The sequence below is a fragment of the Stegostoma tigrinum genome, chromosome 4, assembly GCF_030684315.1.
Source record: "Stegostoma tigrinum isolate sSteTig4 chromosome 4, sSteTig4.hap1, whole genome shotgun sequence".
NCBI lineage: Eukaryota > Metazoa > Chordata > Chondrichthyes > Orectolobiformes > Stegostomatidae > Stegostoma > Stegostoma tigrinum.
The window spans coordinates 48,579,118-48,599,096 of NC_081357.1; the positions used below are offsets into that span (position 1 = coordinate 48,579,118).

The window sequence follows — 19,979 nt, forward strand, 5'->3', positions numbered from 1 at the left end:
AAGAGGTCTGACAACATGCAGAAGAAAGCAGGCTACTTGGCTGACATCACATTACGCTAGGTAGCTCCTTCTTTAACATAATGGGGTTTACCTACAGTAGGCAAGCTGTGCAGCTCAAGGAGGCTCACCACCACCTTCAAGTGCAATTAGAGATGAGCACTAAATGCTGGCCCAACCAGTGAACCCCAAATCACATGCCAGTTCCAATCCCTTTGGCACTCAACTGGCTACAGCTTACCAACTTGATAAAGGCCCATTTATTCCAACAGTCTTCTTCCTACCAGTTTAAGCAACCATGTCTCCAGGCTCATATGTTAATCCTACAACATGTCTTCTTAACCAGAAGGCTTGTTAGGATGAGATGTGAAGGCTCAGTTAGGGCACTTGAGGGCTACGAGGAAGCCAGGAAAGACCTAAAGAGAGCTCAGAAGAGCCAGAAGGAGACATGAGAAGTTGTTGGCGGATTGGATCAGGGTAAACCCTAAGGCTTTCTATAGGTATTTAAGGAATAAAAGAATGACGAAAGTAAGATTAGGGCCTATCAAGGATAGTAGTAGGAAGTTGTGTGTGGGGACAGAGGAGATAGGGCAAGTACTAAATGAATATTTTTCAACAGTATTCACTCTAGAAAGCAACAATGTTGTCGAGGAGAATACTGAGATACAGGCTACTAGACTAGGTGGGATTGAGGTTCACAAGGAAGAGGTATTAGAAATCCTAGAATGTGCAGGTAGATAAGTCCCCTGGGCCGAATGGGATTTATCCTAGGATCCTCTGGGAAGCCAGGGAGGAGATTGCTGAGCCTTTGGCATTGATCTTTAACTCGTCATTGTCTACAGGAATATAGCGCCAGACGACTGGGGGTTAGCAAATGTGGTTCCCCTGTTCAAGAAGGGGAGTAGAGACAACCCTGGTAATTATAGACCAGTGAGCCTTATCTCAGTCGTTGGTAAAGTGTTGGAAAAGGTTAAGGGATAGGATTTATAATCATCTAGAAAAGAATAAATTGATTAGGGATAGTCAGCACGGTTTTGTGAAGGGAAGGTCGAGCCTCACAAACCTTATTGAGTTCTTTGAGAAGGTGACCAAACAGGTACATGAGAGTAAACCGGTTGATGTGGTGCATATGGATTTCAGAAAGGTGTTCAATAAAGGTTCCCCGCAGTAGGCTATTGTACAAAATGCAGAGGAATGGGATTGTGGGAGATATAGCAGTTTGGATCGGAAACTGGCTTGCTGAAAGAAGACTGAGGGTGGTAGTTGGTGGGAAATGTTCATCCTGGAGACCAGTTACTCGTGGTGTACCGCAAGGGTCGGTGTTGGGTCCACTGCTGTTTGTCATTTTTATACATGACCTGGATGAGGGTGTAGAAGGATGGGTTAGTAAATTTGCAGACGACACTAAGGTCGGTGGAGTTGTGGATAGTGACGAAGGATGCTGTAGGTTGCAGAGAGAGATAGATAAGCTGCAGAGCTGGGCTGAGAGGTAGCAAATGGAGTTTAATGCAGACAAGTGTGAGGTGATGCACTTTGGTAGGAGTAACCAGAAGGCAAAGTACTGGGCTAATGCTAAGATTCTTGGTAGTGTAGATGAGCTGAGATATCTCGGTGTCCATGTACACAGATCCTTGAAAGTTGCCACCCAGGTTGACAGGGCTCTTAAGGCATACAGTGTTTTAGCTTTTATAAGAGAGGTTCCGGAACCAAGAGGTTATGCTGCAGCTGTACAAAACTCTGGTGTGGCCACACTTGGGAGTATTGCATACAGTTTTGGTCACCGCATTATAAGAAGGATATGGAAGCTTTGGAAAGGGTGCAGAGGAGATTTACTGGGATGTTGCCTGATATGGAGGGAAGGTCTTACGAGGAAAGGCTGAGGGACTTGAGGCTGTTTTCATTAGAGAGAAGGTGGTTGAGAGGTGACTTAATTGAAACATACAAAATAATCAGAGGGTTAGATAGGGTGGATAGGGAGAGCCTTTTCCCTAGGATGGTGATGGCGAGCACGAGGGGGCATAGCTTTAAATTGAGGGGTGAAAGATACAGGACAGATGCCAGAGGTAGTTTCTTTACTCAGAAAGTAGTAAGGGAATGGAACGCTTTGCCTGCAACGGTAGTAGATTCGCCTACTTTAGGTACGTTTAAGTCATCATTGGACGAGCATATGGGCGTACACGGAATAGCGTAGGTCAGATGGGCTTGAGATCGGTATGACAGGTCGGCACAACATCGAGGGCCGAAGGGCCTGTACTGTGCTGTAATGTTCTATGTCTTTGAATGTGGTGCCTTATCAAAGGCCTTTTGGTATTGAAGTCCAATGCATTTAAATCAGTTCCTCTCTAGCTGCCAGAAATGCCACTTTAAAAGAATAGATTAGTTAAAACTATTTTCCTTTTTCAAAGCTCCACCATATGAAGTTGTCATTTTCTAATTACAACCTTCCCTATAGTTGATTTTAATATTTTCTCATGAGTGATGTTATGCTAATTGGCGAAAACTATTCTGCCTTTCTCCAATAAAAAGGTGTTATATTTGCAACTTGGAACAATTTTAACAATATTCTGTGTCAAAATCCTGCAACTCCCTTCCTCACAGCATTGTGGGTGTACCTAAAGGAAACAGGATACAGTAGTTCAAGCAGAGGCTCAACACCCCCTCTCCAGGATTAGAGATGGGCAACAAATGCTGGCCAAAAATGCTGGCCATACAAGTGCCACCCTTGATAATGACAGAAAAATGACTTTCAGAGCTGTGTTAATTATTCAAATTATTTATTTTTCTCTTTAGCATTTGAGATAATAAATTCATTGTTTCATGTTTACCAAATGGAGCTTAGTGATGAAATGCATACTGACCATTGGTTACATGACAGAACCCAATTCATTTCATTTTGGTCACATTTTACTCCAATGTATGTTAGAAATACATAAGCGCATTTCGATATTTTGTTTTACAGACTTAAAGTGGATTTAATTTTCAATGAGGCAAAATCATCCAGACCCCAAAAGACAGAAGTATCCTTAGATTAATTGCAGATAAACAGCTAAGCTACTCAAACAAAATCTGACAAAATAGTTTCTCAGTATCTCCAACAAACACCAATTCTAAACTGAAACGTGATTTTTCTGAAATGTTAAACATGAAAAAGAAAAGAAATAGACTAATCAGGTAAGGAAAGATTTCAGTTAGTAAACAGCTCATTAGAGATGACATTACATCTTTTCAGCTAAAAAAAACCATACTTCATGATTCTCAAGGGTGCATTTCTTCAAGAACTGAATTTTCTAGAGCCAGAAGTAGATATCTGGCTACTCATTTACACAGATTTCTTGAACAAAATGGAGTTTCACTTTTGTGAATTAACGAGGTGACTGAAGAAATTATCCTCTAGTTGTTCTGGTGGGAGGGAGCAAGTGCCAAAGAGGAGAGAGCTTAGTTTGTGCACAACAATATCAACTAGACAGTTAATACCGAAGATATAACGGGAACTGCAGATGCTGGAGAATCCGAGACAATAAGGTGTGGAGCTGGATGAACACAGCAGGCCAAGCAGCATCTTAGGAGCACAAAAGCTGACCTTTTGGGCCTAGACCCTTCATCAAAAACTGTTTTCTGATGAAGGGTCTCGGCCTGAAATGTCAGCTTTTGTGCTCCTAAGATGCTGCTTGGCCTGCTGTGTTCATCCAGCTCCACACTTTGTTATCTTAGTTAATATCCAATGATCTCTCCTATTCTACATTCAAGTGTTACATCGTCACAACTCCTTGAATGTACTATGTCAGGTTTAATATGTCCACTGATGACATATGGCCATGTGTCTTCGTCACCTCTTACTACTCTAAGGAGGCTACACGCCTGAGTATTTTTTCAATGCCTCCAACCACTTCAATCTGTTGCAAATTGAATTGCGACAAGGTAAACTGATTAAAAACCAAGAACACAGAGGTGGGGAAAAGGAAACACAGTCGTACAATTATGTGATAGTATACATTTCCAAACTTTTAACTGTTCAGATTGAAAAAAGCAGCAACAACTCTGTTTGGAATAAACTATTAAAGGATAAGGTCAAACTGTTATACAAGAATGTCTGGGAAAACAAGGAATCAAGACTACATGAACAACACTGTTTTGATACCTAGCTGCCTATTGCCACAAGGACAATTGATAGCCCTGCATAAGAATTTAAAGAATTAATCACAGGAAAGCTGTGCGCCTTCAAACAGGCAGTTAAGGCCAAATATAATAACGAACAAAGAAGCTACTTCTGATATGAAAGTAAGCTGCAGACTTGCAACATTGTGGATAAAAGAATCTAAAAGATCATCAATAATGTCATACCATAAATTCGGAAAAAAAGAGAAAATTATGTAAGAATTCAACTTCAGGATGCCTTTGGGCAGAGCTACAATGACCAATACTGCACAAGGATTAAACACTAGACAAAAACACTGTCAGTTAGAGTCTTAGCTAAGTTCCACCATTAATCCAGTAGCAGCCAAGTTGAGTTGAGGTTTAACTTGCTTACTTGAGGGGTCTGATTTTGGTTGTTATCTGCAGTGAAGTTTAAACAATTGTTTCTGAACTGTCTGAGATTTCTTAATTAACAGCTGAATTCAAGGTAGTCTGTGGTGATTTACCCACAACAATCCACACCACCATCAAAACCTATTATGATTTGAGGAACACATTAGCAGTTGCAATGTACAAGGTCATGACACCATGGCTGCCACTAGCAGAACTATCACAAAATAACCTCTTGGAAATACTGACAGGAAGCAATATTTCAAAATTTAATGATGGTTATGGAGACCAGCCAGATGGGCCTCAGAATAATAGTTCCCTGATTGGACCAGGTTAACAGCCCCAAATCAGGGAGCCCTGGCTGACAGATATAAACAGGAGTGTCTTGCCCTTATCAGGCTTTGCTTGCTACTGGTTCACTGCCATGTGGATATTCTCCTGGAATGGAAATATTGAATGAAGTTATTTGCACAACGGTATCTTTACTGAGTCACTGCACTTAGACACACAAACAAAAAACTCAGGAGTGTCACAGGTTCTGTTCGGTCCGACACCTGCACCTCCGAAGCCAGACCAATATCTAGTACTGTGCACGTATGAATAAAGGGTGGCTTGGTGACGGGATACTAGCCTATGTGGAGTTATTTGACAAGGGAGATTCAGAGAGTTTTGAGGGGACACCTAAGGGAAGCTGCTGTCTCTATTCTCTCTCATGAAATGGTCCATGAACAAATCCTACAGAAACAGAAAAGCAATATCAGGAAGTTAAGCTTGAAACAAATGCAATCTTTGGACTGTACTTAAAATGAAGTGAATCCATCCTGGTCTGCTTTAATCTTAAGGTTCAAAGGCTATCTGAGACTAAACTGTAAATTCTTTTTATCTTCCTTTAAACTGGAAGCACCGTCCTTTCAATGTTATACCTGCAAGAGAAGGTCTCTAAGTGGCAGATGCAAAAAAAAATGTGTACCTGACAGTGACACGGTTAATCTCTTCAGGGTGAGGGGATGATAAAGTTCCACTGAACACTGACTGTTTTAAGATTTGCTCATTATTGCTACAGTAAGAAATAGCTAGCTATATTTTAACTGGGCAGAGAGGTATAGCCTTGCACTAAATAAAGGAGTTAAATATACACTGTGGCACCAAGCAAGTTGAAAAGCAGAAGCTGGTTCACCCCCTGTCACTAAGACACAGCATCTTCCATTACATCTGCATTGTTAGCCTGGTCATCAGATATCCAGTTCTGAATAAGCTACAAAAGAAACAAAGCCATCATCTTCATACCCTCCTCATGCAATTGATTCATCCTCCTCCTCATTCACTGTCTCAGGCAGAATCAGACAATCCACAATATCTTAGGCTATAAAATCTTGAGTTGAATTTCTATTTCATATCCTATCCCTACAAAAGAACGCAATTTCACTTCCATAAATATCTCCAGTCTCAATCTGTTGTAGCTGCTTTTACATAGGAGAGCTTGCACGTATTTCAGACTACTCCAATGTTATTCTGGCCTGACTTCCATTCAAACTCTAACTTGAACTCATCCACCATTCTGTTGCTCATATCCTAACTTTAACTTACCATCAATTTTATTCTCCCTGACGTACATTACTTTCCTTGGCATACTTGTGCAAATACAAACACACGCACACACAAGAACTATGAAAAATAAATATTTCAGAGAACCACAAAGTAGATAAACTGTATTAAGTTAATGTAAATTAACATCTGCTAGATGCGACAACTTACTTCTTTCCTGGAGTAGGAGAAATACCCAAGTCTACAAACAGAAACAGAGAAAAGATTAATCAGACATTAAGCTAATAATAATGCCACATAATATCAACAACTAGCATGCTTTTGACAGAGTATTCATAATTATACCGCATGTAATAAATTAATTCAAAATGGAACTAGAAAACCAGAGTCCTAACATTTCCTTAAAAGTACATTGCCACGCAGCAACCACCCATGCAGTTGACACACACGTCTGTGCAAATAACATGTGGAGCTGTGCAAGAATTTTAGATGGCTGCAGTACCTCAACTGATGGATTGCAAGCTCTGCAATCCAACTGCACTTTTAGAGCAACTACACTATTACCACACAATGAAGTCCAAAGACCACACAGCGAGACATTTACACAATAGATTCCCAGTACAAGCACCATAAAATACAAGATCACAGGAGACCATTGGGCCCAAAACTGTTCCCCTGAACAGCACTGCAGTCAGTCAGACGCCCCAATTCTTTCCTCATGTCACTGTAGTTGTTTTCCTTTCAAGTATTTATACAATTCGGTTTTGAAAGCTACTTGGGAGTCCATCGGAACTTTTCAATGAACGAGATCCTTTGGCCCATCATATTTTATTTGTTGGCAATCAAGCAACTATCTACTCATTTTCCAGCAATTGGCCAGCAACCTTGTTTGATGCTATTTCAAGCATTTATCTAATTGCCACTTAATTTCTGGAACTCAATACCCAAATTCCCTCTAAGCTTTTGACCAAAGCTCTGTCATTTATTTATTTTCAATTCCTCTCTGGTCTCAGTGGGGTGCCAGAAGTTGGAAGACTGATAATGTAGTAGCATCATTTAAGAAGGATGGGAGAGTTAAATCAGCAAACCACAGGCCAATGGAAGGCAAACTATCAGGAAAAGTCCTAGGAGGACAAACTTAAGCTACACTTGGAGGCAAGGGTTAAATCAAGGAGAGCCAGCATGGCTTTGTTAGGGCGAGATGACATCTAACACATTGGATCGAGGCAAGATTTTTCTGGTGGTCACTATGTAGTTGAGGTTATTGCAATTCATGTAGTCTGCATGGACCTCAGTAAGGCCTTTGACAAGTTCATGCATGGTAGGCTGTTCAAGCAGCTAACAGCCCATGGGATCCAGAGCAACTTTGCAAACTGAATCCAAAGTTGATTTAAGTGGCAGGAGCTGGTGGATGATGGATTAGGGTCAAAGTTTGTCTGGAAGCCTGTGGTCAGTGGCACACTGCAGGGTTTGAGCTGGATCCATTTTTTTGGGTGGTGTGCATTAAATGATTTAGATACAAATTGAAGAGTATTATCAGTATTCTTACAAAGCACAAAAATTTGTTTTCTGATTAACAGCAAGGAGGAAAGCCTTTTACTATAGGACAAGATGGGGAGAACAGTAATAAATTTAATCTTGAAAAGTGCAAAGTGATGCATTTTGGCAGAATGAGCAAGGCAAGGGAATATAAGAATGGTAGGACCTCAGGAAGTACTCAGGTTCAGAAGGGCCATCACGTGCATGTCCACAGATTTCAGAGGGCAATAGGTCAGGTTGATAATTGGCTAAACTGAACAGATGGAGTACTTGCCTTTACTCATCAAGGCACTGAATACATGAGAAGGGAGATCATGATGCAGCTGTGTAAAATGCTCGATCACAGCTGAAGTACTATGCGCAGTTCTGGTTGTTGTGTTATAGGATGAATACCATTGCATGAGAGAAGGATGTTGGTTGGTTTGAAGCGCTTCAGCTAAGAACAGAGCCGAAATTGGCTGGAGATGTTTTCCTTGAAGTGAAAAGGTTGAAAGGGAACCAAATTGTTTTGGCAGGTCCTGTCCAAGACGGTTTGGTGAATTTCTGCAATGCATCTTTTTAGAAGATACACACTTCTCCATTGCATCAGTGGTAGAAGTGTCAATGTTTATGGAAGAGGTGCCAATCAAGTGGGATAACAGGGTGTAGAGCTGGACGAACATAGCTGGGCCAGAGGCATCGGAGGAAGAAGGCTGACATTTCGGGCCTAGACCCTTCGTCAGAAAAAGGGTCTAGGCCCAAAACATCAACGTTCCTGCTCCTCTAATGCTGCTTGGCCTGCTGTGTTTATCCAGCTCCACACCTTATCATCTCAGATTCTCCAGCATCTGCAGCTCTTACTATCTCTGCCAATCAAGTGGGCTATTTGGTCCAGAATGGTGTTCAGCTTCATGAATGGTGAAGCTGTACTCATCCAGACAAGAGGGAAATATTCCACCACACGACTGGCTTGTCCAAGTTGGACAGGCTGTGGGGAGTCAGGGGGTGAGTTATTCATGACAGGATTCCTAGACTCTGATCTGCTCTTGTAGCCACAGTATTTTGTGACTTTTTTTAAATTTTCTCTATTTTTGGACTGTTAATTCAAAGCAATATTTTTCCAGTTTTGATCCTGAGTTCAGTGGAAAGAGAATGGCAACAGTTTTAGAAGTGACATTTACTGGAGCTGTTAACGATATTCCTATATGGAGACTTCAAAGCCTCAAATTGTCTCTTCAACTGCACCATTCATGGTGAACCTGCCCAACAATATTAGTTGGATGCCTTATCTATGGACCAATTGAAATGGGCGAGACAGAACTCAGCTACATCATTTAGATTGGTTCCTAAATCAAGAAAAAGGCAGAGAAGTGGAGTTGTGGGTCATCAGATCAGCCACTCTCTCATTTGAATGGCAGAGCACTCAACGGCCATTTCTGCTCCTATACAATGGTCTTATGGTCAGGAGGCGAGTTGTGTATGAAGGGCAGCACACAGAACCTAATCTGTGAAGGAAAAGCAACAGATATCTTTTTCTCTCTCTCCCTTGTGTGAAAGAGATCAGTAAATCAAGCACTTGTACATTGTTCTCACCCTTTTCCTGTAAACTGGAGGGGAAAAAAAGGCGAAAGCCTTCCAGGATATCCAATGGATCAATTCTCAATTAGTAATCTGAAGAATGGTCTTTGGTGCAGATAACCTTGTGTCATTAACAAAGAAGGTGCTAGAAGACTGGAGGCAAATGTGGTGCCATTATTTAAAAAAGATAGTAAGGAAAAGCCAGGGAACTATAGGCCAGAGATCTGACATCAGTAAAGTTGTTGGACTGCATTCTGAGGGACAGGATTTACATGCACTTGGAAAGGCAAGGACTGATTCAGGATAGATAACATGGCTTCGGGCATGGCAAAGAGTGTCTCACTAACTTGACTGAGTTTTTTGAAGAAGTGATGAAGGTGGTTAAGGAAGACAGAGCAAGATGTTGTCGATATGGGCTTCAGCATGGTGTCTCTCAAGGGTCCACATGATAGATGGTTAGCAGATTAGATTGCATGGCATCCAGTGAGAACTAGCCATTTGGATACAAAATTGGCTTTAAGGTAGGAGACAGAGGGTGATGACAGTTGTTTTTTAGACTGGAGGCATGGGATAGAGGTGTGCTGCAAGGATCATGCTGAGTCCAATGCTTTTTGCTATTTATATAAAGGATTTGTATGTGAATATAGGAGGGATGGTTAATAAGTTTGTAAATGACACCAAAATTGGTGGTCTATTGTACAGTGAAGGTTACCTCAGAGTACAATGGACCATGATCAGATGGGCTGAGGAGTGGCAGATGGAGTTTATATAAAATGAGAGGTGCTGCATTTTGGAAAGGCAAATCAGGGCAGGACTTGTACAATTAGTGGTAAGGTTCTGCAGACTGTTACTGTACAAAGAGACCTTGGCATGCAGTTCATAGTCCCTTGAAAAAGTGGAGTCATAAATAAATAGGATAGTGAAGATGATGTTTGGTATGCATGCCTTTATTGGTCACTGCATCAAGTACAGGAGTTGGCTGGTCATGTTCAAGGTGTACAGGACATTGGTTAGACCACTTTTGGAATACTGCACTCAATTCTGATGTTCCTGCTGTGAAATGGATGAAACCAGAAAGGGTTCAGAAAAAGATTTACAAGGATGTTGCCAGGGTTGGAGGGTTTGAGCGACAGGGAGAGGCAGAATAGGCTGGGCTATTTTCCCTGGAGTGACCTACTAGACGCTTATAAAATGAGAGGCATGGATAGGATAAATAGACAAGGTTTTATCCCTGGGGTGGGTGAAATTAAAAACTAGATGGCATAGTTTAAAGACAAAAGGGTAAAAATTTATAAGGGGCCTCAGGGGCAACTTTATCCACACAGAGGATGGTGGCGCGTATGGAATAAGCTGCCAAAGGAATGGTGGAGGCTGATACAATAACAACATGTAAAAGGCATCTGGACCGGTATACAAATAGGACTGATTGAGGGATATGGGCCAAATGGGACTAGATTAATTTAGGATATCTGATCAGCAGGGGGGAGCTGGACCGAAGGGTCTGTTTCCACGCTATACCTCTGTAGGACTCTAGTCAAACAACAACAACCTAACAATCTGTGAGAGTACTCCAAATTTTTGGAACAATCCCCAGATATTACTGAGGGGGGGACTTTGCAGTGTTAACAGGGCGGAGATGTTTCTGGTGCCTTAGTGCTAGGTAGTCAGTCCAGTTTTATTTATTTGGGACTTTTAAAATGTGTTTGATAAAACTGAATGGTTTGCAAGGCTACTTCAAAGGGCAGTGTCATGGGTCTGGAGTTGCGTATAGGTTGGATCAAAAAGAGGAGAACAATTTTCTTTCCCTGAAGGACATCAGTGAACTTGAAATCTTTTCCGTCAGAACTGAATGGCTGGAGAGCCTCTCTGGAGAGAAATCAGAGAGTTAGGTCAGAACCTATTCTGAGGAAGTGTCACTGGACTCGAAATCTTAACACTCATTTCACTCCATAGATGCTGCCAGACCTGCTTAGTTTCTCTAGCAAAGTCTGCCTTTGTTTCTGATGTTCAGAATTCACAGTTCTTTTAGTTTTTAATTTAGATTCTGACCCCTAGTGTTGGGCAAGCCCCTACCATCAGGAACATCCTTCCTACACCTAATGTGACTCATCCTGGAACAATTTTATAGGTTTCTATCAGACCGCCCCTTTCCCCACCAGCTTTCATTCTTCTGAACTCCACTGAGTACAATCTTTCCTCACATGCCAGTCCTGTGATCCCAGGAATGAACCTGGTAAATCTTTGCTGCATGCCCTCAATAGCAAGAACATTCTCTCTCAGATAAGGTGGCCAGAACTGTGTACAATATTCCAGGTATGGCTTCACCAATACCCTGTATAACTGCAGTAAGATATTCCTGTACACAAATCCTCTTGCTATAAATGCCAACATACAGCTGTTCTTCTTTACTGCCTGCTACATCTGAGTGCTTAGAGTGACTAGTGCAGAAGTGTACCCAGGTCTCGTTGACCAGTCTCCCTCTCATTTTATAGCCACATAATAATCCACCTTTTTTTTTTTAAGAAACCAAAATGAAAAGCTTCATTTTTACCCACATTGTATAGCATTTGCCATGCATATTGTCCACTCACTGTGCTTGTCCAAATCAGACTACCTGAAAGTTAGGTCCAAAAACTCTTGCAGGACTTTCTACATGCTGATTTAAAAAGACTTCGTTCATTAATTAAGAGATCTATCTCCTCCAAGCCTTTCAGCTTAGATAGGCCTCAGATAACACTGTCCATCCCAGTCAATGCCGGGAAAGTTGAAATCCCCTATCACTTTTACACATTTGAAATTTTCCTACATAGCTGTCCTCTATCTTTCTATGACAATTTGGCAATATGTAGTACACTCCCAGCAATGGGAATGTTCCCTTTTTTGTATTTGTATAAAAAACTTCTACCGTATGGCTTTACTTGAAACAAACACAATGGAGACAAAGTGGCGACATTTGAGTTTCAAGTCCCACATGACTTCTTCAGAACTGTCTTCATTTGAGGTCTATTCAAAATATTCTGGAGCTGTAGTCGAAGCAGAGCAGTTAAAAGCAACAAACTTTAAACTGATTGGTGTTTCCCACTGAATATTCAAATCCTATGGTGTGCAATGGGTGGAGATTAAGCTCGACTTGTCACATACATAACTTGTCTCGATAGATTGATTAAAAAAATGTGTATCAATTTCCATTTTTACTGTCAAGATAGACTCTGCTTCAAGCAACCTTTTACATTCCGTAACATTAGAACTTGTAGTGTAAAAATGTTTCGTTAAAATCATTAATTCCTTGCTATCCCAGTTTGGCCCTTTTGCCAATTACCTTAAACCCGCATTCTCTAGTTATCAATCCTCCTGATAAAAATTCTTTCTCCCCATTACACAATCAAAAACCCTTCACATAAATGTGAACACCTGTTTCTCCTTAATCTTCTGAAAAAGGGTCCCAACCCAAAAGTCAGCTTTTCTGCTCCTCTGATGCTGCCTGGCCTGCTGTGCTCCTCCAGCTCCACACTCAGCTGACGCCAGCATCGGCAGTTTTTGCTATCTCCAACATGTGGATTAAAATCCCTCTGTTAATTGCTATACCATTTTTAGAAACAATAGTTATTTCTTTGTTTTTGCCCACCCCCAACGTGACATAATTTTTTGGTGGCCTATAGACTACACCTATCAGTGACTTTTTCCGTCTTAGAATTGCTCAATTCCAACCAAATGGATTCAACCTTATTCTCCATAGAATCGATATCATCTCATGACTGACCTGACATCATCCCTAAATAATCAGAGCTACACCAGCATGCTCCTTACCTTCCTGTCTGACAGTGACCTAAATGACTTACAACAAATTACAATATTGTTTAACAGTCATCATTATTGAAACTAGTTTTATGTTGCAGATTTATTAACTGAAATTAAATTCAATATGCTGCGCTGATGGAATGTAAGCCCTTGTCCCCAGAATGAGCGCCTGGGCTTCTGCGTTACTAGGCTGAGGGCAATAACACTACACTACCATCCCCTCGTGAAATTATTTCAAAGCACAGGGACTGTTTCCCTGGTATTCTGGTCGATATTTATTTTCAATAAGTATGCCAAAACAGACAACATGGTTATCATTGCATCACTGTCAACCTGCTTCTTTGTGAGAGCTTGCTCAGCGCAAAGTAACTGCAGTGCTCTCTATATCATGACAGTGATGTCAATAAGTGACTGAATGGCTATATAGAGTACCTTAAGACATCCAGCAATTGTGCAAAGTGCATTCTTGCTTCAACCTGATGGGCTTCAATTCAGCTGCTCTTCATTTAAAAACTTAAATGAAGGTGCAGATATACAACATACTGTATTGCCATTCCCACACTGCTGGCAAAATTAACTAAATTCATATCAAACCTTAGCTGTCGCCTCCCTGTCCAACAACCAACCCTATCCAAAGTCCTTGCAATTATTGCTTATTGATCACTTCTCAATTTATCATGCAAAACTTTCAACATTTGTACCGTAATTGGAAAACTGGTTATTTTCAAAATGCGAATATTCAATGATTCTTTATCCATGTTTGGTTGTTTTAAATAGCCCTATAACCACTGAATTTAACCAAAACAATGTTTTTATAATAATGTAGCTTGTAAAATTAATAAGCACTTATAGTCTTAATTTCAGGTTCTAATCACTATTAGCTATATGTTAATACTTCTTCATGATTTCCAAGTATAAACGATATAATTCAACTTGTCTTCATAAACTAGTGAATGGTAACTAGAAATATTACAGAGAACATCAAAAAAAAAACTTGTCAACTTACTTCCTACAAGATTTGCAAGTGAAGAATCAAGATCACTCCCTAGGCTTTTCACTGGCTGTGTTCCTGCTGGTGCTGGCATTCCTGAAAGTGCAGCTTGATTCTGTGACGCCATTGTGGGCATAAGGAGGTCACCTAAGCCATCAAAAACTTTTTGACAGCGAAAAGGAGAGGGGATTAATACACAGGATCAGGAAATCAAAGTTTATTTTTAGCTCAACCACTTTTATACGTACAATCTCATACATTTATATGAGCCACGTTAAGGTTCCATAGTAAACTAAATCACAAAGAATAAATACATGTACATTAAATCAATCTCTTTTGGAAAATGCTGTATAAACTGTACGTGTTACAAGAAAAGATGGCTACTCTGATCAAAACACCACTTTCTCGGCCTTTGGGCAGAGTTGAAGGTATTATGCATACCCCGACTACTTTAAAGTAGAGGTGGAGTACATTTGGTGATCACAGCAGTATCACAAAGAGTCAATCTTACATTGCTTTGCAATTATGTTAATTTGAATTTAGAAAAGCACACTAGAAAAGTTTGCCATTTGTTAAGTCAGTTAAAAGAAAATGTGTACAACACACTGAAAATGCTACAAGCTTACAGTATATCATAGTAAAAATTAAGCCAAGTCACAAGTAAGGAAAAAACTCACCAATAATGAAATCACATCAAATAAGGTGCCAACGTTGATGGCATGAAATAAAAGAGAAAATATGATAGCACCATTAGGAATTGAAAGCTTTGGCTCAATATTGAACAGCAGTAGCTGTTCCACTTCAGGTTTAGTTTTAATTCAGCAGGAGCACAGGTCATGCAGAATTTGAGAGCCAAGTAACAATGCAGCCTGGCAAAATGTTGCATAATAATGCTCAAAGTGAAAAAGCTTTCTCTGCACAGCTGCATACATTGCAAATAGAATTTGCAAGAATTCATCCAAGCATTCACATGGTTTTGCAACACAAATCAGCCACAAAATTAGGGAAGTCAACTGGTGTTAACCAACTAAGCTAATTTCATCCTTGAATACCAAAATAATGCTAATGGAAAGTATGCACCAGAATAAGTCAAACACTCATGTTTGAGACAAAAAATTGTCAAACAATTAAACTGAAAACATTTAATAATATCGAAACTGAAGAAACAGAATGCACACTAGCCATTGTTTCATACCTCCTGACAAAACATGAATAATAATGGTAAGCATAGAACTAAAATAAAAGTAACTATAACTTAGAATGTAAGTGCATTTAAAAAAAAATGTGCAGTAAAATAATCCCTGATGTTCAAATTATAACCACTATAACTGCTAGCTGAATGAAACACTGCCCTTTTTGACCAGTTAGAAATCATGACAAATAGCTGGTGAGTTGCTGCTTTCAAAGGGATTTTAAAATAGACTTTAATTTAAATTCTGAAATTGATAAGTTGATTTTTGATTTATTGAAATTACTGGTTTAAAAAAAGGTGGTAATTTTCAAATGATTTCTGTCTTCAAATAAAAGTATTTTCTTTCCCTTACCTGATGAATCAAAGGTGTTACTTGTAGCAGTCATACCAAATGCTGTTTCAAAGTCAGGCTGCAAAACATTATTCTGTGCTGGTGGCATCGGTGTAGTTGTCGGGGTCATAAATGTATTTCCAAAACCTTAGAGAAAACAGATTTGTTTTTTTTAAATGCAGTGGACGCATTTTCTTTTCATTACTCATCCTATTGGAGTGTTTATGCCTCCTCTAGGAAGCATTCATTGAACCATAACATATAAAAGGATTGAATCCATTGGCCCATTGAGACTGTAATGACAAAGTTACTCTAAATCTAAACTAGTTCCACTTTCCACCACTAGACCCATAAGTCTTGAACGTTATGTCATTGTAAATGCTCATCCAAAGGTACTGAAGTTTCCTGCCTCACATGCCCACTCTGCAACACATTTTAGATTCCCGCCCATCACCCTCTGGGTGAAAAGAAAGTTTCCTCAAATACCCTCTAAACTTACTGCCTTTATGGAATTATGCCCCAGTGTCATTGTTAGTTGCACAGAAGCATATCTTTTATACACACACACACACACACACACACACACACACACACACACACACACACACAGTCTCAGCTATTTCAGGAAGTGGCTCAAACCAGACTGTTAGTCCCAAAGAACTGTCCAAGCTGAAGCACCTCTGCTCACAAGGAGAGAGAGATTCTTTTCACTCTCCTCGGCCATAAAAGAAACTTAACTAACTACCATTCTAAAATTAAACTGTTCTAAATGACTGAACGATATTTTTGTGCACAGTTGAAAATGCAACCCTAATTAGTTAGGTTTTAGGGAGGCAAGGCTATGTTGTACTGGATTCTCATTTACATTAAACAAATCAGTAAGTTATCAAAATACAAAATCTAATACATGAATAGCATACCTTTTTGTACATTCTGCACTTTGTACTTTAGATTCCTTTTTATGCACATTTCGAATGAGCAGCTGACACATGAAGGATTAGATTCCAAATACATGCTTAGGAAACAAGGCCAGTTTGACTGCAGTCAAGTTAAGATCACACTAATACAACATGACCAGCTGCTTTGGATTTTCTGATTGAAATATAAGACTATGTTTTGTCCTATATCCCCAATTACACCTTCCCAGGACATATTTTGCCTGGATTTTCTTGTCTTGCTGAAGTCTCCATCTGCAGGTATGTCAGTTGTGGCAAATAGCTGATGTCTGATTTCGGTGTGCAGCAAATGCTTGGGGAACGAGGGGTAGCGTGCATATCAGAAGTGGCAACAACAGCTTTTTAGGGTAGTTATGTGTATGTTCCCCTCTTTCCCCTCAGTGATCATTAATAAACATGTTCAGCGATCCGAGTACAATGGCAACGTCAGGAGGACGCAAAGCTTTGACTCAGTGGCTAAAAATGGAAGTGAAGCGACTCAGTGTGCAGATTTCAATGCAACATTGGGAGAAGTGAGAGGAAGAGCTGAAACCTTGCATAGTTGTTTGTGGGAAGGATTACTTGAACCAGGATACTGACCGCATTTATGAGAGTACAAATTTTGTTGCTTAAGTTTTCCTAATTTCACTACATCAAGAGTCACCTCTGAAATTTAAGGTCTCACTCCCTTAAGAAAACTGCACTGTTACAAACAAGCTTCAATCTGGAACAACAGACATATATAAATAAATGCAGTGATACTCCAAAAGGTGAAGAACCAATTTTTGAGCATTTGGTCTTCTCCCCTCCCCCTTCCATAATTAACAAAGTCAGTTACCGGCTAGTAAGTCCGAAGAAGCAGATGAACTGGAAACAGCCTGAGTGGCAGGCTGAGACTCAGTAGCAGAACTACCAAAAGCGTCTAGTATTGTGGTCCAAGAAATGCAGCACAAAAAGAAAGAAAAGCACCTAACTTAGACTAAATGGTCTTCACAAACATCAGCAAAATAAAATCACAATCAGGAGATGAAGAATTATACTTTAACACAAAGGGAAGCTCAAAGTTCAAGTTGCTGAACAATGGGTATAATATTGTTATTTCAACCTCTATCCAGAATTACATTAACCAATTGTACATCATGCAAATTTGATACTAACGTTTCAATTATTATTTTAAATGTTGTTATATTATGATGAAAATATCAAGTTTTAGTGCATGACAACATGCCTTAAAGCAACACAACCATTTTGTTACTTCAGCAGATTTTGATGAACCAATAATTGCAGATGAAAAAAATTCTACAGTTTTTACTTTAAAAATATATTCTATTTAGTCAATTATTTTTAACAGCATTAAATTCCTTCACTATATTCCACCATACTGCTACTTCAGTTTAAAACAGCTTATCGATGGTCATACTGAACAAATGTTTAACACGGAAAGAAATCTGTAGAGGTATACCCACCACCAAATAGATCAATTACAGCTGAAGATTCTGATTTAGCAGGAGAGGCACTGATTGTAGGTGGTGGTGCTACAAATGCATCAACTGTAGCAGGCAGCAATATAAAGGAAAATATGTAAATAATAAAGTGACAAAAGATTTCGCTCAATCAAAACAATAAATACGGCCAAGTCCATGACCCAAAAGACAGAGAGAACATATAGCAAGGTTATTTTAGAAAATTAGAAGAAAGGTACAATAGTTTTCAGTACATGTCATCTCAAACGCAACTTTCTACCAGATGAGACAAATGAAGGAACTGACAATAATTCCGAAGTATACTAAACTGGGAAAAAAAATTCTGTCCGCTGCATATTCCCAAATTTAAGTCTGATAGCGTAGATGCAGCTGAGAAACAGATCCAGAAACCCAGTCCCCCAAAACTAGGCAATGCATGTCTATTGCTAAGTGTAATTCCTATTTGCTAGAACACTTTCATTGCATCTTGTGGGCCTTGAAATGTGAAGTGGGATAGGAACAGGGCTGTTGTTTCATTAATAGGTACATCCTAAATCAAAATAACCAGACTGGCTAGTCTATGTATGTTGATAAATTCATGGGAAAATTAATTTTAATTCTGAGATCCTCATGCGGCTCTGTGTAGATAAAATTTGAATTGGCCGACTCAAATTCGGAATGCAGATTTTTACTGGTAGTGAAATTTCAGACCATCAAGAATGAAAAAAATTACACCCCATCACCATCTGAACAACAATTTTTATCTGTCAAGTTTGAGCCACTAGAATACAAAGTTTTGTAATGTTTAAAAATCTGCAAAGAATTCCCCAGCTCTATTCACAGAGCCCTGCAACTTTATTTGTTAAAATGGCCATCAGCATCTGAAAAAAGAAAAGACAGGTTGACATTGGACAAAATTCCAGCATTTTGATATTTCAGTATCACAGAGCTTCATTTTTGATTTTCTTTTACAATCCCCAGTTTACCTCTGTGAAAGCTACTATATTTCTAACACTCACTCATTTTGACAAAGTTATCTGGTGGTTCATTCATTGCTGTTTCTCTTCCAAGACAGTTGATTTTGAAGAAATTCTGCTCTTCTCTCAATTTGTGTCTTTTATGTTGCTCATCTTTGATCCTTTCTATTTTCCTTTTCATGCTTGAGCACATGTCTAGTAAGTCTCACTGTCACAGCCACATTTCATTCCTTAGTTACTGCCTCTATTGGTATTTCACCCTGTTCCAAATGAAATTTTACGCTCAAGTTTTAGATATATTGACAATTACAGATATCTCAACAGTCAACTCTCTTGGGATCATTACCCTTACCACATTTAGGGATCTTGGTGCCACATGGTATCACAAAAAAAAACACTGAACACTCTTCAGCAATAATGACTTATTGTATGTGTCCTGATTTACAGATTGGCTAATCATCTGATGTAAAATTTTAATACTATAACTCTCTTTTCAGGTGTTAAGGATCCATTTTTGGTGTATTTACTTGTCAAATACCAATCCCTGCAGCTTTTCAATATTTTCCTCATTGATGACTCCTGTCCTCTGTCCTACAATACAGCAACCCTTGGGTTTTCCTCCATCTTCTTCCATTTTACCTCCTTGAAAAGTCACATTTCTAACCCGTGCATGCTCCGATGAAAGGACATGACCTGAAACATTTTACAGATTTTCTCTTCGTCAGATTTGCTTTGTTTTTAATTTTAACATCCGAGTGCATACAAATATGCAGTGCACAAAGACCTTTGATCAGGGCGGGAAACTAGAAGTGACATGAGAAGCTTAAAAAGATCTTAAACCAAAAATAGTTCAGGATGCAAGGCAGAGAAACCACTGAAGAGAAGCCCAAAATGAGGAATGCCTTTTACAGTCACAGCCGAACACAATGATTTTTGAAATCATTGGAAACAGGGTAATCTAAAAGTTTTCCATTTTTGATTGAAAAATAATGCATAAAATGCAGGGAAATAACACTAGAAAGATGCACCCAGAACACAAAATTCCATTCTTCCCAAAAATACATATACAAAAGCATATTCATTTAGACCAATGTTACAAGAGTGAGAACAAGATGCGAAGTACCAGAGGA

General features: G+C 39.5%; 1 protein-coding gene across 24 annotated transcripts in view; it reads right to left on the reverse strand.

Moving 5' to 3' along the window:
- snap91a (synaptosome associated protein 91a) overlaps nucleotides 1–19,979 on the reverse strand; it is a 239,065-nt gene that overhangs the window by 35,426 nt on the left and 183,660 nt on the right. For 18 of the 24 annotated variants that reach the window (XM_059645338.1, XM_059645328.1, XM_059645333.1 and 15 more), the window contains 5 exons: nucleotides 17,876–17,959; nucleotides 17,248–17,331; nucleotides 15,496–15,621; nucleotides 13,967–14,113; nucleotides 6,277–6,307 (listed from right to left, as the gene is read on the reverse strand). In XM_059645338.1, coding sequence (XP_059501321.1) covers nucleotides 6,277–6,307; nucleotides 13,967–14,113; nucleotides 15,496–15,621; nucleotides 17,248–17,331; nucleotides 17,876–17,959 — 472 coding nt within the window. The remainder of the gene's footprint in view (nucleotides 1–6,276; nucleotides 6,308–13,966; nucleotides 14,114–15,495; nucleotides 15,622–17,247; nucleotides 17,332–17,875; nucleotides 17,960–19,979) is intronic. The other 6 variants (XM_059645339.1, XM_059645336.1, XM_059645342.1 and 3 more) reach the window with 2 other exon arrangements.